This window comes from Haplochromis burtoni, unplaced genomic scaffold (assembly GCF_018398535.1).
Source record: "Haplochromis burtoni strain Fernald_Lab_line unplaced genomic scaffold, NCSU_Asbu1 Contig_119, whole genome shotgun sequence".
NCBI lineage: Eukaryota > Metazoa > Chordata > Actinopteri > Cichliformes > Cichlidae > Haplochromis > Haplochromis burtoni.
The window spans coordinates 1445689-1469175 of NW_024582480.1; the positions used below are offsets into that span (position 1 = coordinate 1445689).

The 23487-nt window shown below is 39.8% G+C and overlaps 1 protein-coding gene across 6 annotated transcripts; it reads right to left on the reverse strand.

Annotated features, from left to right (window-relative positions):
* Positions 1 to 1212: 1212 nt before the first annotated feature.
* Positions 1213 to 23014, reverse strand: sfxn5a (sideroflexin 5a). 6 transcript variants are annotated; one of them, XM_005929629.3, is made up of 14 exons: positions 22020 to 23014; positions 19057 to 19125; positions 17949 to 18026; positions 17186 to 17212; positions 14428 to 14482; positions 13895 to 13920; positions 13666 to 13719; positions 13132 to 13188; positions 12946 to 13011; positions 11575 to 11665; positions 7877 to 7992; positions 7567 to 7652; positions 3578 to 3695; positions 1213 to 1707 (listed from the first exon to the last, which is right to left on the reverse strand). In XM_005929629.3, exons 1-14 carry the CDS (start codon positions 22065 to 22067, stop codon positions 1630 to 1632), a joined length of 969 nt encoding a protein of 322 aa, XP_005929691.1. In that variant the 5' UTR covers positions 22068 to 23014; the 3' UTR covers positions 1213 to 1629. The 6 variants fall into 6 exon arrangements, with proteins under 6 accessions (XP_005929691.1, XP_042079672.1, XP_042079669.1 ...); XM_042223738.1 differs by lacking the exons at positions 19057 to 19125; positions 22020 to 23014 and adding an exon at positions 16183 to 16246 and having other exon boundaries at positions 17949 to 18028; XM_042223735.1 differs by lacking the exons at positions 19057 to 19125; positions 22020 to 23014 and adding an exon at positions 16422 to 16469 and having other exon boundaries at positions 14428 to 16246; positions 17949 to 18028.
* Between the last annotated feature and the right edge of the window lie 473 nt (positions 23015 to 23487).

The window sequence follows — 23487 nt, forward strand, 5'->3', positions numbered from 1 at the left end:
GGATAAGCTATGGCGGTGGAATCACTCTGCTGGACAAATTATGGCACAATTTCTCAAATCGCATGATTTTAATGAATTGTGGCCTTCTTAAAAAAATAATAATAATAAAAATTAATGACATTTTCTGCAACATGTTTTCCACAGCTTTATGATATGCAAATATCAGCCAACAAATATCAATATCGTTCAAGTTCTGTTAAAAAAATCCCCCAATATCTTTTGATTACCAGTTTATAATCTTCCTCAAAGGTTTCATATACTCACCTACAAGAGACACACAATTGATACCCAACCACACCCCCCCTCTGGATTAATTAGACAGATGCTGATAAATCCACTGTGGATTACAATTTAAATTACTAGCTCAAAAGCTACAACCTGGTGCTTTGTAACATCAGATGACATTACAGTTAACAGGCCAGAACTAAATCCGATGACAATAACTTGGTGAGAGATGTGCGTCGTTATGAATGGGGTTTTGTTTCCATTTATTCATCTCACCCTGGTTGTGTGCCATAACTCACACCCAGCAACCTCCACTGATCCTGCATGTGGCTTCTTGTTGAATTACGCTGGAGTGCAGCCTACTGTGCTGTGTTCCCTCAGCAACCAGGCAAACATACTAATCACACACATCACAGCAAACCATCTTAATACTTTGAGAATGTTTAGATAAATCGAGCATGAATATGTACACAAAGAGAGAGAGCGAGAGAGAAGTCTCTGGTTATAAGACTAATAAAAGAAACTATTTGGAAATAAAATGTCACAATTGTGCATTTATTTATGCTTTTGCAATATTTGCTTAATTATAATGTTCTGGCTTTAACTCTGAACCAAAACTGCAACTTTTTCATTAGAAACTGAGTCACTCTTTCACTGGAGGAATTTAAAGCTGATAGTGGTCACAGGGAAGACTTGGCTCATTGAGATGCAAGGAAACTTAAACAAACACAATCAGGCTGTGTATATATTTGTTGTGCAGACACCAGAGAAACGCAATTCACAGCAAAGCTACTTTAAAAATACATAAATCAGTAGTTGCGAACGTGAGTCACAGCACCCCAAGAGAGCAAAAATAATCATTCAGATTCAAAAAGATTGATCTTGGCTGCTTTCTTATTTCCACGTTGATTGAAATACTTCCAGGTTATAGACATACATCGCCTTGGGTCACAGGAAGGTACTGACTCATATTGAAGGGTCAAAAACAAAAAAAAAAAGGCGGGAAGCATTTGTATCTTCATTTCATTCACAGTTTACACATTTATTTGTCCAGACATTTTAATTTGCCCATCTTTGATCTATGGTTAGCGGTCTGCTCGTTGTGGAAAAAGCCTCAAGGAACCAAGCAAGCTTATGGGTTTTGTTAACCTAATTAATCAGCCTAACTGGGCTGTTACCCTCAAAATGCACTTGTTTGGCTTTGTCTCCTCGTGTTGTGATACATATTTTCTTATCACTGTTGCTGCTGATTCTTCGTATCAGCTGTTGTTGTCCAAACGTGTGCTAAAGCCACTGCAGCAGCAGCCAAATTTGACACAATTAATTCCCTGGCAGCGTCGGGGCGGCTCGAGCCACGACGGGCTGCGCGTCCTTTCTTCACATTTCAGTTTTGGTAGCGATCCCTCAAAGTCCTTTATTGTATGTCACAATCTTACAGTCGGTTGCCATGGCGATCTCTGGCTCCAGCTGATCTACACTGATCTGTGGGAAACCAAAGCAGGACAGAAAAGGTCAGTAGTGCAAATGGAAATATTTCGCACAAATCGTCAGATATAACAGCTTCGATGCAGTATGTGCGTGCTGTATATGCAACCGTATATCACCGACACGAACCGCTGCATAGAGACTGGAAACTGACTGTAATTCTCAAAGGCTTTAAATGTTCTGTATTTACTGCTAATGTGCAAAAAGAGCCAATTTGCCAGATTAAAGTCTAATTTGAGGTTTGCGTCACCTAATATTTGAACCAGAGACAGATGGCTGTTGGAGTTGGAGGCAGAATCCTAATCAGACATCTTGGTAGGTGTGAAATGGGGAAGTGGGACAAATTGAGTAGGCGGGGGGTCCAAGAGAGTGGGGCATTCATGTTGCTTTTTGGGGAGATCTTTTTTTTTTTCCCTTTTTTTTTCATCTGCTATCCTTGTGAAAGTGCAAAAAGGACTTGTGAGAAGAAAAAAAAAAAAACAGGCCCCTCTGTGGAACTGGAGGCAGCTTTTCACAGGACTGTTGGCGGCACATATGTCTGAAGTTTTTTGCCATATGGCTGTCTGAGCTATTTCAAGTGGTAATTAAATCCTAAACATTTTAAAGCCAGAGCTGGTTGGCTTGTGTCAGCAAGTCATTTGGCAGAGAGGAGACAAAGAGAGAGGGAGATGGAGTGGAAAAACATAATTGTGCCATTGCCGTTTAATGAGTAGAATGATACATACTGAGGCAATAAGGCTAAAGTTAGATCTCAGCCCGCTAGTCTGGATGGCATCAGTGGCGATGAATAAAGGCAATGGTGGCTCTGGGCAGATCATAACAGAGCAGGTTGAGTCTCAGAGGGCGGCGCCTCATTAGGACAGCGCTGCTGCACAGCTCAATGGGAAATACTGGAGAGGTCAGGAGACGCTGGTCACCGACATCATCATTCAACCTGAGGCTTTACATTTGCAGCTCTGTGTTTGCAATGAACAAAATCTCAGGACTGAGCATGAGCATCCGAGCATTAGGCAGGAGAACAAAAACTGTGCCACCGCAGAGACTCAAACATTCATAATTTAGACACATATGCTCGAACACACATCCAGCATATCTGCAATTTTAGAAGACCCAATATAAAGCCCTGCTTAAGTCTGTTCTGTTTTATTCAATGTTGAAAAATTACAGCGGGAGAAATGATTATTTGATCTCCTGATGAACTTGTAAGTATGCTCACTTCAAAATAAATGAACTGTCTTTTTTATGGTATTTTCATTTTAATGCAGAGAGAGAATATCAAAGGAAGAAATATAAAATGACCATCAGTCAGTCTCGGTTTGGAGCTCCATGCAAGATCTTGGCTCATAGGATGAGGATGATGATGAGAACGGTGGTGGATCAGCACAAAACTACACCGGAGGAGGTTGTTAATGATCTGAAGGCAGTTGGGACCACGGTCACCAAGAACACCATTGATAACACAGTTCCAAAAATCTTTGAAGGAAGAGAAATGCAGAGTATGACCCAAAGAACATCATCCCCACAGTCAAGGTGGAAACATTATGCTTTGGGGCTATTTTTCTGCGTAGTTTACAAGACGGCTTCCTCAGTACCGTAAAATCTTGCCTGAGAACCTCCTTCTCTCGGCCAGAACGCTAAAATTAAATTGGGTCATGGATGGACCTTCCATCAGACCTCAAAACATACCCCCAAGGCAACAAGCAAGTGACTCTGGTTGATAGTTCGTCTCTCTCAATTAAAATAAAACGACCATAAAGATTAGTCTGTTCACTTCTTTGTGAGCAAACTTACAAATTTAGCAGGGGATCAAATAATTATGACTCCAACTGCATGCTCCTTAAGAGAAAAAGAATTGGGCATGAAGTACCTGCGACATCTGTGGAAACAAACTGATGGCAAGCGGCAGAGCCAGGCTGAAGGCAGCGAGACACACGAGACTGTGGACAGGCAGGACGAGCCTCTTTTGTCTCTGCAGGAGAGGGAGCCTGACGGGAAACAGAGAAGAAGAAACAAGTCAGTTGTCAGCCATACACCCAGACCATGGGCAAAAGCAACAGGTTCTCACACACAACACAGTGCAACATAGCCTGGGCTGCATATATAGTCAACAAACACACATATGCTATGAGTGTATAAGGACCAACCAGCTACACATTTTAAAATAAAGGTGAATAAAAGCAGGATCATCTTGTTATATTTATAATCTTCTGTTGAAAACTTTAGGTTCTGGCCAGGGTCCCAGCAAAATGTGCTTAAGAAAAGAACATGACAAACACCCCAAGACATTGACGGAGTCTCCAACCCATGAAACCTAGAATCCCCTGTTCAGGTGCCAGTCAGCACAAGACCTATGCAGCACTAGGCAGGCTACTTTTCCACACCATTCATCACCGAAGTTAATTCAGTGCAGTTAAGCTAAATAAACCCCGGCAAGAAAGTCATTTGTCAGGACCTGATAAACCTCACGTGGATCAGCAGGTGAGCAGATCAAAACATTTTGATTTCACAAACACTATCAGCTGCCCACTCCGTCGTTACACATGTTTAGCTTAAACAAGCCTTTAATCACCATTTATGCAGTTAAAACTGAACCGCATGATCCTTTGCTAACATTTTGCAAAAGGTTTCAAAAGTGTATTCCCATGAGCTAAAGAAAACAAATGCATGTTAATTTTTTTAAGGGCATTTAATAAATCAAACGAATGAAATATGTTTCTCCTCTCTCTCCTCGCTAACCCTCCACTAGGATAATCCCCCTCTACATTGAGCGGGACAGCGAAGCTCAGCAGGAGCTTGAGAAAGAGCCGCTCTGTCTCTCCACCGCTAGCGACGCCTCTCCCCCTAACGAGGAGAGCTACTGCCTAATGAGGGAGCTCATTAACACATATGGCTGCCATGGTTTAATTAGGCTCCGTGCACACACACACGCACGCGCGCGCGCGCACACACACACACACATGTGCAGATACACACACGTGGAAAACTGCATTTTTAACAAAAAAAGTCAACGGGAGAAAAGTTGCAAGGTATGTGAGACGTGACAGGAACTTGGATTCGGGCTCATGTGCAAAATTTAAAACCCCTTTTTGGTCAGGTAAAAAACCTGAAACCAACCAAAATCTGTGATATTTAATGTAATACTGCATTCACGGGATCTGACTACAACCTGGCTAGTGGCCATATTTTGGTCAAGGTCTTACCCAGGTTGAACTGTTTACATGGACCTGTGTCTCCCTGTTACCATGATCAAACTGGCTGTTAGACTATCCCCTGCTGACCTGTGGCGAAACACAGCACTAGATGATGATGGGAGAAAAAAAAATAAAAAAGCAGCATCATAATCAAACTTAATATTGTTAGTCGCTCTACTTCTCACTAAAGTGCATTACTGTGAAATGAAACAGCAAATAAAAGCATCAGAAATTAACACATAATCAACTACAACTGTTTTCCCCCCCTTTAATGTGGACTAACAGAAACAATTTCTAAATTACTAAATCTAGGATATCATATTTATATTGTTTATTTTTATTATACAAGTGTCCTAGAGTTTGCCCAAAATGTGCCCAAATGTGTTCCCATTTATTAAAAATGAATTCCTGACAGCGAAACGGTTCATTTTTATTCACTCGTTTGCTTCTGCCGAGCCATCATTTGATTTATTTTGACATGTTGGCCAGTTAGAGCAGAAAGAAGCGTGCAAACATGTGTCAAGAGGGGTTGTGTAATACAGACTTTTCACAAATGTTACACAAAAAGGAAAAAATAATGGTGAGCATGTCTATTTTTAGCAATATTTTTGGTGTCATATTTCAATATGAAAGAGCCTTAACATGGCCAGTTTTGACCATTGTGTTTATCTAAACAGTCTCGCTACTGCTACTGCAGGAAATATACTATCATTTATATTATTAAATTGTTATAAATAACACCTGACTTAAAATTTAAATGCTGAAACAGTAAACCTGACTCTGAATCAGGTAACCTGGGTATCTTACAGCAAATGGAAATTCCCATTGCAGATTAATGTAGTCTGGGACTTAAATAAATAAACAGATGAAAGTCCAGAATTCACTGCACCCCCTCACAGCTACTGAAGCACATGAAGGCCAGAACCTGCAGTCACTCCCCGTGTATCTGTTCTCAGCAGTGTAATCCATCACTGAGGGGCCGCCCGGGGACGTGTCTCCATCCCCTTGTTCTCGCTCCATTGAGAGCCAGTGAAGGCGAGCTGATGTGGAGGACGGCTGAGCAGCGCTGCAGCCAACCCTCGGAGATCTACGCTCACCCCACCGCTGCTTTCTCTCTCGCTCACGGTTCAGTCATTCAGCTGCCAGGAATCCCAAACACACCTGGGCAGTCGGCCCCACCGACTGAGCCCGCCCACTCTGAGAGGTCTAGACAAGTGCTGTCAAGGATCTGCAGAGACGGCTGCATTCCTCGCTGCACCACAGGCACAGTCGCGCCATCGATCAACGGGCATCTGCATAAACACCCTTTGTCATTAAGGCACCGTTACCGTCATCGCACACAACGCTGAACCAGTAGAGCTGATGTGCAGTATCGAATCAGTATTAAACAACAGCCGAGTAGATAACGAGAGAATCACAAATATTCTTTTCTTGAACAAAAATTGGACGGCTTTATAATTAATTTGTGGTAATTTAATTAGAAGACAGCTGGATCCTTGAATTATTCTAACTCATGAAACTTTCACCTCCTTCATTACCGCCATAACAGCATAATCAGCCTCTTTAAAAAATAGTTTATGGAGTTTGATAAAGACAGTGATTCTCTCCATTAAGACTTAATTAAATTAGTTATTTTCCTGCTGCAAACACTGGCTGTTTGGTCTTCTTTTCCTAAAAAAAAAAAAATTCATATCAAAATGAAATGCATATTAAGGAATGCATTTAAAGTGCAGAGCACAACCTCACTACTCGTACAGACAACAGAGATCAACATCAGCAGTTCCAACAGACACAATCTACAATTAATAGCATAAAAAGCCAGAGGAGTCAACTTTCCAGTGAAAGTCAAGATTATATTTTCATTTGAAAGACATTGCAGGGAATTCTTTATTTGATCAGGAACAGTGTGGTTCTTCTACTGTTATCCTGTTTTTGTGGATATAAAAGCGATGGATCTCAACAGCACACTTTAAGACAGACGATAAGGAATCAGAAAATCCAAACATCTAAACGGCATCAACATCTTTCTGCCTTCAGTCGTCCGATACATTCACAGGATAGCTTTATTAGGTGCACCAATCGCTGCTAGTATCGGGTTGGTTCCCGTTTTGCCTTCAGAACGGTCTTAATTCTTCATGGCAGAGATTCAACAAGACGCTGGAAACATTCCAGACGTGTTGACATGACAGCATCACACAGGTGCTGCAGATTAGGCAGCTGCATGTCCGAAATGCAAATATCCCATTCATATTCAAGAAGCCAGTCTGAGATGATTTGAGCTTTGGGTTATCCTCCTGGATCCTGGGAACGGGAAGGTCATCAGCAATACTGCTGTGTAGGCTGTGGCTTTTAAACAACGCTCAACTGGTGCTAAGTCTGCCAAGAAAACACCCCAAATACCATTACACCACCACCAGCCTGAAACATTTATTTAAGGCAGGTGGGATCCTACCATCCGAAAGCTGTAGCAGGAATTGTTTGGCACTGAAATGGCAGCAGATCAGCTGTTTCTGAAATACTCGGAGTGGCCTCTGCATCATCAAGAATCACTTCTCTTAACAATTCTGATGCTGGATTTGAACTTCTGCAGGGCGTCTTGTGTTAAACAGCAGCTGAACAGGTGGAAACACACAATGGCTAAACTAAGTTGAGAAGTGTTTCTTACTTTTCCAGTGCAGACATGATCAGGGGAGGAAGCACCAGGATTGGCATGGGCATGACTACTCTGGTCAGGGCTGTCTCCAAGAGAGCCTGCATAAGAAAACATAAACCAGGAATATTAAAAAATACAAATAAATTTGCTTTGAATCTGGGAAACATCATCATTTAAGTGTTTAAATGCACAAATACTGACGTGTGAAAGCAAAACACTTAAACTTTAAATTGTTTGCCATTTAAAAGCATTATAGTGCATATGTTGCTAAACAGCAATACCAATAACATGATCCATTTAATTTTCAGAGCTGAGGACATACATGCTTGGCAGCTACTCTTGATGTTCCCACCACGTTGCCGTTGTTGTCGAGCACGCTGATGCCCTCTGACAGCTCAGAGTGTCTCATGAGCACCACGTTGCAGACATTTGCACTCGCTGTGAAGACAGAAGAACGTTTTTTAAGATCAAAGGGAAACGTGCCACTAGGGATGTAACATACAGTCATATTTGGAATGAGGAAATCGTGATGTTATGGACAGAGATAGAAAAGGTTTTTTTTAAAAAGCACTGTTTTGACAGCCTTAAAAGTAATCAGTCTACTAACTGATAAACAGGTTTTCTATGAAGACGCCCACTGGAAAAGGGAGGTTTGATTTCCTTTTATAAGTCCTATAAGGATGAAGGACTAAACTTTGTTTGTTCTGAACTGCATGGATGGATTCAGAAGTTGCACATATTCTTTTTCAAGATGTAAACTCCACATCAGTGTCCTGTGATTATTAAATATTTGCTCAAAAATAATGAAGCTTCTTGGCTCTAAGGATGGTAATATCAGTCAATGGGTCATATGGCTGGGTCCACCACTTTGATGAAATTCAGAGTGACTAACCTCTGGCGCTGACTTTTCCTCTTGGATTTCTACGAGCGTGACCTTTTGTTTTCTTGTGAAATATATTTAAAAATCTGGACTGACATTAAATTTACTACAGACCCTGATGCGCTACAATAACTTTGATGAGCCTTTAACTTTTTATCATGAAGTGAAAAATCATCATTTGTCCAAAATGTTGTAATGTAAGAATCAGCATAAAACTAACTATAGAACTGGCAGCAAGGCAGTAAAACTGCAAGGACACTCAGCTGCCAACAAGAAATAATAACACTTTAACACACAGATTGATTAAAAAAAAAGAAACTTGTAATACCGGTACATAATGTTTCTTTCAAATTATATCATATAAGGCTCGAGTCATCACTTATTTGTTTCTTTTTTGCTAGAAAAATAGGAAATAACTGAAGTGTGTACATGCAAACATGTGCAAATATACACAGAAATACAGTATATTAGGCAAAAACAGAGTTTGTACAATTCTAATGACATTTAAAAGTCAGTATTTGGTGTGACCTCCTTTATTCTCCAACACAGGCTGAACTCTCTTAGGCACTCTCCCCACTGACTGTAGCCCCAAAGCTTGGCAGAGCCTCCGCCGTGCTTCACAGATGGCTACAGACACTCACTGTTGTACTTTTCTCTCAATCTCCTCCGTCCACACTCACAATGACTTGAATCAGACTTAAAAATTGCTTTCATCACTCCATAAAGCCTGTTGCCACCAACTTTCAGTCCAGTTCTTGTTCAGTTTGTCATACTTCAGCCTGTTCTCCTTGTTTACGTTCCATAAGAACAATGACAGCCACCCTTCTTTCACTGACACATGGATCAGCTGATGCGTTGGCTGTATCACTCAGGTCCCGTGTGAACCCTTTGCTGGATTTTTTCCTATTTCTTAAGGATATAATTTTCAGATACTGTTAATCAGCTGTAGACATTTTTTAGGCCTGTCACAGTTTCCTCAAATTTTTTGAAGTCACACTGCACGCCATGCTGCAATAGGCCAAGCTGTTGACTCTCTGGTAATCACCTATTACTCAAGACTGCTTTTAAAAGATATAAAGAAATGAAGCGTGGCTCAAGACTTGCACAAAACTATTCTTTCAAATGAAATAACCTATTAACTACGTTAACTCAAGGATTGGCACTAGACCTATAACACAGATAAATAATTTCTGTTTGCATATTTACATTAAATATCTACAACTGCATGTTATTTGCACATTTTTGGTTACACAATAATGTTAGATGAGCAGCCTATCATTGATCTACAGTCCATTTTAACACATCAGGATCTGCAATTAGGTCAGAAAACACCACAGCTTAAGAAATCGCTTTTGCCCTTGTTCCCTCCTGTAAGGAAAATCATCTCTTCTAAAAGAAGCTAACAGGCTGAACTGACATTGTTATGAAAACTCCAAACTGCCAATTACCACCGCTGAGTGTCCCTGTGGAAGACACTGAACTCCTGTTTACTCTTCTCACTCCTCAAATGAAGAACATTATTGCCATGTCATCGTGTCAGCGTTCAGAAAACTGAAGCCGTGCCTCTGCGAGACTGACACACACAACAGTCAGAGCACAGAGAGGCTGGCAGGTTGACAAACAGCGGCGTTGCTTCCCTCTGATTATTCACGAAAACTAAAATGAACACAAATGTATGTTAATATAGATTAACCTTTCTTCTTGACTCTAATAGGAATAAGACAAACTCATTTTAGAGAGTTTAGTGGTGCTGCCCCGAGCCTTTTTAATTTAAGACAACAGCGTTCAGAGTTATCTCTACTAAAGGCCGCAGGGCTGCCAGGTCGCTTTGTGAGGGGAATTCAATTGACTGAGCAAATAACTCTTTTTACCTATAAGGGATTTTTTTACCCAGACCAGTTAATAATAAAAAGGGACAGACAGGGTTTTGGCGAGGAACAAACAGGAACAAACACTACAGTTAAATAGAAACTCTTAAACACATAAATAAAAGCATCAAAGTAATTACTAAATTAAATTGATAAAATGCAAAATCTGCACAGCTTAATGTTGAAATATCTGCCTGTCATTTGTAATTATTTAAAATAATTACATTTGTGTACATTTTAATCATCATCTCATAACTGGTGGTACACTCACAGAAATACATCCAAGACTTTTTTTTGTACATAATTACTTTCTAAATATCACAAATAATGACAAATAAGACAACAAATAATTAACCCCCTAAATTTCTGCCAGCGTGGCTTTCCCTCCAGTTAAAGTCTTCATAATCTAATTGAATGACAGGCCGCCACTTGATTAGGTTATTACAAATAAATCTAGCCTTAAGTAAGCAAACAAAATCAAATGGGCGAAAATTCAAACGGCCCTTTGCTTTCGTTCGCTTCAATTAGCCATTTTAATTACCTCTTATATTGGCCTAGCAAAACAACAACAGGAACAACAATGAACAAACAGAAATCAGGTAAATGAGGCCTTGACATAGACGCCACTTTAAGGGTAATTATCCAATTTGTTTGCGGCAGCAGAGTTCTAACAAGCAGCCAATTACCAGGCAAAGGCTGCGCTGTAGAAACCTGTTGATTTAATTAGAAGAACCGCCATGGTAAGGAAAGGGGGGGGGCAAGCAAACAATTTAATTATGAGCCAGCAGCCCGGGGCATTCTGGGACACGGGTCTATACCCCTGGGTGTGATTGTGTTTGCGGGAGAGTGGCATGAAAATCAGCTTTGTGGCTGCACACACAAAGCCGGCTGTCAACGCGACGGTAAGCCTGCAGAGAGGAGAGCGGGCGGAGGGGAGCGGCGTGAGACAAAAATCGCTCTATTTAGCTTTCATACAGGGAATTATTGTGATCAGAAAACAGCTTAAATAAAAAGGTATAATATATCAAGAGCAAGGAAAAGAAAACAATCAGCTTGTGTGTGCGTTTTTTTAAATATACCTTTTAATAGCAATTATTGCAGAGCTGTTAGCCAAAGGCGTTTCATTTGTTTCTATAAAACCCCCAATTGTTTTATTACTATTACTAAAAAATATCTAAGCTATGACATTTACTTTAAATGTCCATCCTAGGCTTAACCCTTCTCTGTCCCACGAGAAGCTCACCTGACTTTTTACATTTTTATTTAACTTACCCACTGCTGGGAAGGGGATGAACCTCTGCACCAAAAGCCTGGTGGTTGGGCTGAAGCGGCTCGCTCTCTGGATTAAAACGTTTAACCCAACCTGAAGATAAACCAGACACAGATGATATGATCAGACACTGTGTGTGTGAAAAGCCAGCACAGAAAATTTGGAATTCAGAGCTCTTTCTTTCAAAGGGGATGAGCAGAGCACGAGAACAGCCACCACCAGGCTTAAACATACAAGCATCAGAAAAAGGATCACTGGGAGAAAGTGGACTAAAATTATAGGCAATGTGTTTAAACATTTGATGAACGTAACTTTGCAGTGTTTTAACATTTCAGATTGGTGCATTCAAAAGGCTATATTCGCTCAAATAACACACCACCACGCCACTTCATCCTCCAGCTCCCTCTAGCCCTGCGGGGGGTCGTCACCAGAGCGGACGTTTAATTGGAGCGTGCCTGCCCCCCTCCAGGGATGTCGTACCAAACTCCAGACACCCCGCAATTTCTTTCTGTGCTTGCTGCCATTGTCAAGCCTGAGGGCATCAGCCGGATGAACACCCAGCAGGACCAGTAATTGGCTTGGTTGGAGCTCCTTGTCCACACTAAGGGTTGTGTCAGGCAGGTGTGTGAACGGGTATTACGCCCCTATGACATTTTATTCTGTGGTGACATAGAGGTAAGAAGAGAGGTTTAAGTGATTGGGATATTATGAAGTCTGCTTTTTTTATAGCTATGTTGATATCCACCTTATTTGAAATTTTGCCATTTTTGGATATTTGGTGTTTAACTCAAGAAGTAATGCGGTGAAAGACCACATGCTGAAACTGCACAGAAGCCCAGATTACCAATATTTTCTTCTGGTTATCAAGGTGGTTACAGGAACCCTTCGTTTAGTGTATGTAACAACAACAAAAAAAGGCTGATTGGACATTTTTTTCCCATCTGTAGGTAATGAAGGGATTACAAAGACCTGCTTCTATACATTGTTCCTAGTTTCAGTGAATTATCAGTTAACCTGATGGATCCTTAGATGTCGAATGAGACTAATACTACTATTTGGTGATTTTCAAAGTCCTTTATAATGGCCGATATGATCAGAGATTTTTTTCAGACACAGCACATACACAGATCCCGCAAATAGTTGTTAATGAGTCTTTAGTCCACAACAAATCATGGATTTCTCATTTACATTACTCGGATCAGCTGGTTGTTGGGTTTGTGGTGTTCCAAACATTTGTTGCCAGCAAGGAAGTTGCACTGTTTTGGTAGAAAAACTATGCAACATCAACACTCATGCCAAGGTTGAAGGCTTTACTTTTTTGGTTTTTCCTTTATCAGTCAACACAAGTCAACACAAGATTTGCTAGGACTTACAGCAATGGATACTGCACTGGTAACTGCCCCAAGGTATCCCAGCAGGAACTTGGAAGCTGGAGCTGGCTAAAGTGGCAGAAAACAAGAGGAGACAACATTATAAAAGCACTTTAGCTGAGCAACAAAAAAAGGCATTTGTAATGTGTGTAGTAATGGGCCAGCTGGGATGCCATGCAGGTACAGTACCTTGGAGGCATTGCGGTTGCTGTAGTTAACACAGGCATTGTGACTTTGGTTCAACCACTGCCATACAAAGGAGAGGAAAGTGAAAAGTATAGCAAGATGTAATAAACTGCGATAATAATAAGTTTCATTCAAGGTGATTCTCCTGTGCATTTAAAATCAGCTAAAAGAAGCATCTTAACCTACAGGCTCAGCCACTGGCTCTATCAAGCATACGAGCAGAATCAGTGACAGAAGAGACTCCGTTATTTAAACAGTGGCAGCCTCTGTCTCACACCACCCGGATTTCTTATAATTAATTCTTAATTTATTCTATTCATTATTGTTTCTGCTTTTTTAAAGCATTTTCCATTAATCCCGCAGCTTTACAACTGATCATTCTTAGTTTTATCAAAACAAAATCACATCATAGTCAACACTTGCTCATTCGTTGTTTTTCTTGAGGCACTACCTACAGCATATGTGCCATGTTTACAAAGTGAAGTAATTTAGAAAACCAAACTTGTACTACGCCAGAGATGAATTTCGAAGAAATACCTGCCAGAAGACGGTAGATGCAAGTGTTTGATTAGGGAGAAGGAGGCCAACAACCTGCAACGAAAGAAAGAAAGAAAGAAAGAAAGAAAGAAAGAAAGAAAGAAAGAAAGAAAGAAAGAAAGAAAGGAAAATTTCATAAAGGAAAATCAATAAATTATTATTATTTGTAGCATTGGTATTGTATGAGTGTGTGCTTTGGAAAAACAGAGTTTATGAAAACCACTCTTACCACTGGTGTGCCAAACGGGATGAAACCTGGTAAAAGATGATCAGTATTACCACTCTTACAATTTCGCCTCTACCCTTTTTCTCAGATTTACTATAAATCTATTCTTTTGTGCAGAAATGTCCAAGCCCTTCAAAAAACACTGTTCTCTTCTTTCTAACTTTGGATCACGAGGCCAGTTCCTATTGGTCTGACATTCATGTGGTATGTTGGTAATTACATGTTAATTGCTTCTGTCCTTTCCTTCTTTTCTTTGTGCTCACTTCCACTACGGTCATCCTACGAAAAAGGGTGCTTTCAAACTGAACCAAAGTGCTAGCATTTGCTTCTTCACAAACCCCAAGTAGATCTCTGTCAGCACAGCAGAGAGGTTTTAATCAGCGCCCAGCTGAGCGTGACCTTTTCCAGGCCTGAGACAACCTGAAGAGCCCTGTTGAGCCATGACAGTCTCTAAGGTGAAGACGCCTCCGTATTGGACCACTTAAAAGCCCAGAGATTCCCCTCCACTCCAAAGTTTCCACTCTTAGATACGCTACCTGACATCCGAAAAGGCATGAGGATCTTCTCCCCTGTGTCGGGGTGGATGATGGCCTGTAATAAGTGCATAATGATAACAATCAGACAGTAATGAGCACCGAATGATTTGGGTTAAGTCAGTTCATATGACTTATAAAGAGAGCACTGCTGTGAAAATAACTAAAAGAAAGTTACTGCTCAGGGTATTTAATATTAACTTGAATATATAAAAACCACTGAGAAAATGGTTTCAAATCAATAGATTAACCAGTTATTGCTAATCTACTTATTTATTTACATCACTCATTTAATCATATTTCAGGGACAATGCATTGCACTTGGGGAGCTTTTGAAAAATAACCTTACTCCTTTGACAAATATAACAGTTTGACATGTTTGCAGTAATTCAACAAAATTCAACAAAAGTTGTTATCTTCACAAGTAAAAGAAAAATAGTGACTGCGTTGTGAGATACAGTATGATAACGCTTTAAAGCAAGCCAAAAGTATTCACCACAGAAAAAGCTCCCTTTAAGAAGCTAAACATGCTAATGCTAATGTAAAATACTTGGAATAACAATATGCTGATGCATAAAAGTACGAAACACCAGTGTCATTACCAATTGTGGGGTGCCGTAGAAACCGGACCCTAACATTTAACACAATATGTACAACAAATCTAATTTCTGTTATGGTTTGGGTAGCGAGAGCTATCGTTTTTAGCATGTTAGCATGCTATCATCTTCTAATTTATATTAAAACACAAAGTAAAGTTGAACCAGGCAGTTTTCATGGACAGTTAAGGGATGTCTAGTGAATGAAATTTATCCTGCCGACTGCCTGCACACACTGTCAGCTGAATGTATGAACTGGTTGCAACCACATCCAATGGCTTAATTAACTCCCCCGAAACAGGGAGCAAATTTTAACAGCAGTCTTTTCAGCTAGACTAAGGTACGAGGCATTTTCAAGGTTTACCTTCTCATCTACCACACAAGAAAGCATTTGATCAGTTTCAGATTCATTCTACAACATTACAACAACTTAACCAGACCGTCAAAGTGATAAAGAACCACAGGAAGGACCGGCAACATTAGGTAAGGCCACCATAGAGCCATGATTCCAGTGTCACTGAGTGAATCTTGGATGACATAAAGAGACAGAAGCAGCCAAAATGAATTATGGCAGGTATTTCTAGACAAATAGGAGACTAACTTTAGAAAGCCCATTTACTTTTAAATGATTTTAGAAGGATTGTGGGGTGTTTTTTGTCAATTCTACACAAATATTCAAGCAATTACACCAGACATTATCCCGTCAGTTTGCTATTCCCACTGTTACAAAGTAGATAAGACAGATGATGTGTCTTTCCCCCACTGCCTTAACACTGATCAAATCTGCAGATTGGAAAAGAACGAAAGCGATTACACTGCTTCCTCAGGCTCATGGAGCCAAGCTTCGACTTGTAAAAGACCACATACGTACATGTGATAGATATACCACTATCATGGCTGAATATAGATTTTCCTCTTAGTCTTGAATGAACTTGGGATGCAGTAAGAAAAATCTGGAGACTAGTTCAAACTATAATGATCTAACAAACTACACAAAGAGTTCTAGGTCTTTAACACTCAGAAAGAGTATAAACCTTAGAAGCACATAAATAAGGCAAGCACCATGCTGAAGGATAGGTCGGTTTTGGGGAGTTTTGGCAGTTGACAACCCTGAAACCCTGCAAGAGCACCAACTGTTTCATGTTCTCATACAAAAACAAACCTGGACGTAAGCCAGCCTTCAGTGTTCATATGGAGCCCAGTTTGAGCCGGATTTGGTTTCATTCCTGCAGAGTGTGAAATTGTTTATGTAGACTGAACTGCATATCCTACACATGAAATGGAAGCAATAGCAACCATAATGATAAAAGAAGAGTTATTTACTTAAGATTTGTCTTAACAGCCCTTTATACACACATTAAACCTGACCCAAAGACAAGTTTATGTCGACAAGATACATACTTTAAAGTAAAGTCCACTGCATCCCATCCGTGGTTTTGAAAATTAGTTCTAAAGATGAGAGGATACTTTTGGTTCATCTGTATTTAGAGTGTTTGATTAGATCCTTAAATACACATTTTAGTGTCGAGTTCAATATGAGCAAAAACTGAGATGTGACGGCTTTTAATTTTTAATTTTCCAATGAAAATGCACATTTTAAATGAATAAGGTGGACGTGGGAAGTCATAAGATTTAAACAGCATCTACATGAAAGAAATGCCAAACAAAGTACAAAACTAATTTCACAGTGCTGACATTGCACTTAAAAATACATTCATTAAATAATTCATCAATTCATTACATTAATTAAGTTTTATTTAGGTGAGGCATAAATATCAAACATATAAATCTCTGGCAGTGTTGGACGTTGGCAGTTTGTAAATAGATATTAAAACTTTAAATAATTTTCTCCCACTTTAACCGGCTGCACCTGTAGTTCAACGGCTGTCAGCCGTCTTGCAGAGCTGGCACTTCCAGCTAATTAACACTGGAGGTAAAACCGCTCGCCTGCTTCAGTGTCTAATTTTAATGTAGTTACTTCAACATGGAAGCCTTTTTTAATGTTGTTTTTGTACACTCTTTGGTATATTTGCGGTATAAGCACGTAACACCAGTCAAACCTTACCCGCTTCGAATGACGTTACTCTTTTTTGGAGTGTTTCACTTAGATTGGACCCAATAATGACATTATATAGACAAAGTAAGCAAAAACAGAGAAATCTTACCTGCTTTATTTTCTGGGCTTGCCAAAGCTGTAAAATAAAATAAATAAGAAAAAGTAGAAAGTCTTTCAATGCTTCTGTGTTTAAGGGGGATAGTTTGTCTGTCTACAATATAGTTTGCAAATTTAATATGTAAAAGAAAATTACATTAAAAATTACATTAAAAAATGATGAAATTTCAATTATTATATTTTGCAATTATTAACAGGACTGTACGGTTAATAATATTGTTGAAATTAAATTAATTAAAAAGACTAAATTTGGTTTATTTTTACAATTAAAATTGTTTGTAGTACATCAGCTATTGCAAAAGCAGTAGACTTGAAAAGAACAGATATTTCAAATTTAAATATTTCATCTGAACGTTTAAACAATTAAAAATATTGACTGTAAATACCTCCTTAGATAAAATAGAAGGTTAAGTATATTCACAGAGTCTGCTTCACAGAGAAATTACTGTACAACTAATAACGAATAAGTTGCTTCAACGGTGTAAATAAAAACTAATTATTAAAATGTTGCAACAATATAAACTTCGTTCATACCATAAATATTTCCCTGGCACAAACATTAAAGCAGCTGTTTTTGATTTAGCATTCAAAGGCCGGTTAGTGCCTGCAGTGCACAGATAATCCACTCAAGGGCAGGAGACACATGTCAGACTGCACAGAAGAGGCTTTTCAGAAAGGTTTGCAGCGTTTCAGATGCTGAATTCTCACAAACTGATGTTGATGTGAGTTTTCAACTCAAGCTGACGCATATTTACCTGAGCATCCGTCACTCCCAGAGGCAGAGTTCCTTGCTTGAAATGGTCAAGCAGCTCGACGCACTCCCGCAGCCGTTTCTGATGTGACGGAACATGAGAGTCAATAAAATGTGAAACCAAGTCTGGCCACTCTCGCCTCTATGTCAGCTTAGATGTGTATTTGCCCTCCTGCTATAGGCCTCAATGTGTGATAATTATGTTTTACTAAAACCTCCGTGATGATTTTCATGTGACAAATGAGTTCCCTAAAAGGTAATGAGGAGCTTACTGTGGTGTGATCATTGTCTAATATGGAGGAAAATACAAGGTCATGAGGCCCAATTTGTTCTAATGAGCTCGCCATCTGTGTGTGTATGTGTGTTCACGTTTCTGTAATTGTGCGTGTCAGTGTTAGCCGTGCACTTTTTTTTTTTTTACTGTATGCACAGGAGGTCATGTGTGCGTGCGACCGAAGGCAAATCAGGGCTGTCCCTGTTCCACTGTCTGCATTAGGGGCAAGTTGAGGCGATGCCTGGCCCAGCAAGGTGTCATGTGTATCAGTGTGGGTGTGGGTGAGTGTCTAAGCATATGCACTTTCCACCCCTCCCAGCAGCCCCATATGTCCACACCTCATCACATCCCGGGAGGTACTGCAGCTATTAGTGTCACCAAAGAACCCACTAACAGCTTCATTACCCAGAGCACTAGAGCTGTGATGGCTCCATGAGCAAAATTACCACAACACAACCAAGAACTGTGGAAATGTTGCAATGAGCAGAGCAGCCTAACATTTACAGAGAATATCCTGTAACCTAAAGGTGGCACATTTGCTGGCAGTAGCTGAGAATCCTTCATTTTAAGTATACCTTTGAGGTTTTCTTCCTTTGCTTCAACACCTCCTTCAGTAAATTTTGGCTAATGTTGAATCCCACAAGATTGTGCTGCCATTTTATCCCAGCTAGGAAACCACTGCGGTTATATAAAACCTGACTTCTCTAAAGATCACCATCACAGATCATCTGATGGAGTTTAATGTCATTTGTATGCAGATATTGTGATACTGTGGCTAACTTGGTAAATAAGCAACCCACGCATGTGATCCATGTAACAAATCCAAAGGTTTGTTTACCTCTGTCACAAAGAGCGTGCTGGGGTCAATCACGTCCAAGAAGTGCCTGAACCGGCCAAAAAACGTGTTCTGAGAGACAAACGAAATGCACATTCATTCATTCATATACAAAGCAATTGTTAGCAATATTGTTTCTTTTATTTAAAGACCAAACATTAAACTGCAGATGCAACTTTAAATATATAATCAGTGGAAAAATCCTGATCTGGAATGTATAAGTTCAGAAAGTCCAACTTTCCACCCAGTCTGCATATAAATTGTTGATCAATTATATGCAGCCAAATCATGATTATGAATCGAGAGCCATGGAGATTCCAGCTGTCGCCCAGTAAACAGCAATATTACCGCTCGCCAGCTGTTTAAACACGCCAGGTGGAGCCTCCTCATTAATGCCAGAGACAAACTGTTTCCTATCTGCATCTTTTGCACACCCGAAACTACTCACACCGTTTTGCAATTAATTCTAATAACGACTGTGCCAGAAATACCTTTCGAGAATTTATTCATAACCGAGCATAAGGAATAATTTAGGGGAATCAGCAACGCGCCACGCAGCCTCGAAAGCCTCCTATCCCTCCCTAACTGGAGTTTAATTACACTAACTGCTAATTTGGATGAAAATCTGGTATCTGACTCACTGCTGTGCCTCGTGACTTCCTGAACATATGGATGGTTTGTACAAACATGGCACAGGGGAAAAGTTGTTAAATCTGGTACATTCAATTACTCACCAGTGCCACTCCAGTTTGACCAGTTTGAGTCGATACTCGAGTGGAACAGACTTGTCTCAGCTTTACTGGAAGGGTAACAGGGGCTTAATCTTATCATTATGTTGTATCAGATCCTAATTTATGAAGACGCAGCCTTTTGAGTTGGTTTCCACATTTCAGCTTCATCTGAAATTCCACTTTCAATGGAGTAAACTTAACAGTTTTTATAAAAGAAAATTCAAAAAAATATCTCCATATAATAATTTCACAGGATCAAAATAGGGAATGCTGGAAATTTTTCCACAGTTCATGCCATACCGTTATACCGGAGTACAGATGGAGACCTCCCCAACTTAGACCAATAGAGTTGGAGCTAAATGCAAATCACCTCAGTGATGGTTAAAAAACTATGAAAGCACAGAAATTAGAGCTACCAAAACAAATAACCATCCTCTGGAACAAGAGATTAAGCTTTGGTCTTTCAGGACATTGTCGTAAACCCTACAGAAAATTCCCAGCAAACCAGTACTTTCTAAAATACTCAGACCAGCTCACCTGGCACTCAAATCACCGTTCGTCCTCATTCAGAAAATTAGTTTATGAGCAGAGAACATGCCTACATGGCAAAATGCATGTGGTGTGTGCTAATCACATATTTGTGTTGACCAGCAGTTGGACAGGTGTACCTAATAAAGAGGTTGGTGAGTGTATACATCTTATGTCTTATGTTCTTCTTTTTCATTTTTACTGACTCAATATATTTGTGTACAAAAATACCATAAATTGCTGTAAATGTATATTTATAGCAGACTAAAAAGTGTATTAGGTACACACAAAAAATTATTAGGTACACACAAAAAATCTTCAGTCAGTAAAGGTAAACTTTACTGATTCACCTGGGCGATGGTTTTTGTTACATGTGGCTTGTGGTGCTGAACCGCTATACCCCATATAGAGAGCCGTTTATGACATTTGTCTCATTTATCTAAATGAGGCATATAAGAAGTCAGACACCAAAAGAAGGTCGTACAGTTCAAACTGATAAAGTAATAAACATTTCTCTGAAAGAGCCTCGAAGGTGCAGGCTTGTGTGTATTCGCTTTTGAGGGCACTAGGGTTGAAATATAAAAGGCTAACATAAGATGGAATAAAAGCATATCTCATGGGATACCTGTATGATAACAGCTGACCTGCATATTTTCTGTTAGCACATACAGTGAGGGTCAAAAAGCATTTGAACAACAACAGAGTATTTTGCTGTTTTAGCTCTGTGTGCCTCCACAGTGGATTTAAAATCAAGCAATCAAGGAACTATTTAACAATTACAGATATTTTTCAGGAGCTAAAAGCTTGTTGGATCAACATAATTTGAAATAAAATGACTGTTTTTAATACTTGGATGAAAATCCTTTGCAGTCAGTGACTTTCTGAAGTCTAGAATCATTGAAAAATATTCAGTGTCTCTGACTCGCTGCTTTCGATGATTTTCTGCACTGTAAATCGCTTTCTGATCATTTTTGCACCATTTGTGCCGAATCGGAGCACAGAGTATATCCCTGTATACTTCACATTTCATCCTGCTACTTTTATCAGCAGTCATGTCATCAGTAAACACTAGTGACCCGGTTCCTCTGGCAAGCATACATGACCGTGCCATAACATTGCCTCCACCCTGATTGACAGATAATGAGGCATGTTTATCTCCTTCTCCATACTTTTCCCTCCCTGCACACTGTAGTACAAATTCGTCTTGGTTTCACCTGTACAATGATTGACACCAACCACTGAACAGTTATTTTTAAACCCCTTGAATAGAAGCTGGAAGCCTTGACCTTAATCACATCTTGATTTTAAGTCAAGAGGTGGTGTGCAGAGGCTAAACTACAAAAAACTGCGTCGCTGTCCAAACATTTATGGACCAGCTGTATATTACAGATTGTTACAAGTTTACCTTTGCTCTTGTGATGCGTTCAATGCCCAACTTCACCTAAAGCCTTTGGGATACAGCTTTAAAAGTCACAAGGCTTCACCTAAAGTTATGGTATGACTTTCATTTCAAAAGCGCAATAAGATATGATATGGTCCTGATATAGGTTTAAGAATCCGCCTGCGGGACAGCGCATCTAACCACACACACGCATAAACACGCTGACACGGTGAGTGGGTGTGGTCTGTTTGCCACGCAAATTATGTCCAAAAAGTATATTTTGTTACAAGTGTATCTGTTTATGATCAGATAAAAACTGCAAGTACCTGGTCGAAACGAGACTTGCCATACTGGAAGGGCGGATATTCAGACATGCCGCTTCAAATCACCGCCAGCCCTCTTCTTCTCTGAGATTATTAAATGTTTATTTCTTTCTCACCCTCCAACTAACTTTTACAGCTGTGGGACTGCCGTCAAACAGTCAGCTGGCCAGGGTGCACTGTTGGAAATGTAGTTTTTCCGGTCTGCTTCGCTCTGACAGGACGTGGCTTTAACCCCTTTACAGGATAACTACATTTCCCAGAAGAGCTTGCATTGTTTTCGCCTCTTTTAAAACGGGAGGTTAATGTTGAAAGACCTGCACTGGGTTTGGAGTACAACGGTTAAAAAGAGAAATGCTCTTGGTGAGTGCGAGGTTGCTTGAGCTTATAGAGGATAATACCCCCTAGTGGTGGTTCTGAGGAGCAAACAGTAGCAGCTTGCATTATACAAATGTGCAACAGGGTAACCCAGCAGGAGTTGGGTTTGGTTTGTAAATTTGAGTTCAAAGTATATGATGTCATGACACACGTGGTTTTTAGAAATTATGCATGCTTAAAATCGCTGGTGACTATGCAGTATTCAGAAGAATATCAGTCCTGGAGGTGTGTGAGAGCATGTACAAAGGATAATAAAACTGCAGGAAAAGATTCAAAAAGGATATAAAAAAATGTTATTGTTAATAGTGAAGAAGACTAATGACTTCAGTGTTCTTGTGTAAAGGCTACGAGAGGTATTGTGAAATCTCCAATAAGATTTCAGCTCCATCTTTTCAATGTTTTAAGAAGGTGGAACTAATAAAAGGCATGACAAATGGGTGAAATCATGTGTATAATATGAGCCCAGTCACTGTCGGTGAAAGGTTCCCAAAAGACAGCGTTCAACATGACATAGCAAGATCACTTGTTTTAATATATCACATTTTATTCAGTTACTACTTTGAAGAATATCCTCAGTCTAAAAGAGTCAAACTAGTTAAAGAACTACCTGAATGTCAGGAACATCTATAACACTGCGGTTTTAGCAGCTTGGAATTGGATGCAAAATTGTAAGAAAAAACCCAGAGTGAAAGATTCTGAGTTTTTTTAAACAATCAGTGAAAATATGGAAAGAAATAATTACCAGAAAACATACGGTGAGCAAGAAACACAAAATATTCTTTATTAAATATACAAAATTTGTGAAACAGAATTGCATCACGGATTGTAAACTTTCCAATCTTACATACTACCTCAAGCACATTCCACCAGCTACACAGTTGAGGAGAAAAATACAATCAGTTTAAACTGAAATGCAAAAAAACCAAAAAACAAAACAAAACCTCTGTAAAATGGAAGACGTGAAAGAGGATGTGCCGAGTCACACGTAATGTGCAGTCTCTACAGTCATCTATGCAACTCGATTTCGCAATCGCACAGCAGGACTGAGACGACGGGATAGGTCCGGATGCTTGTGTATGCTCGTGTATGCTTTGAG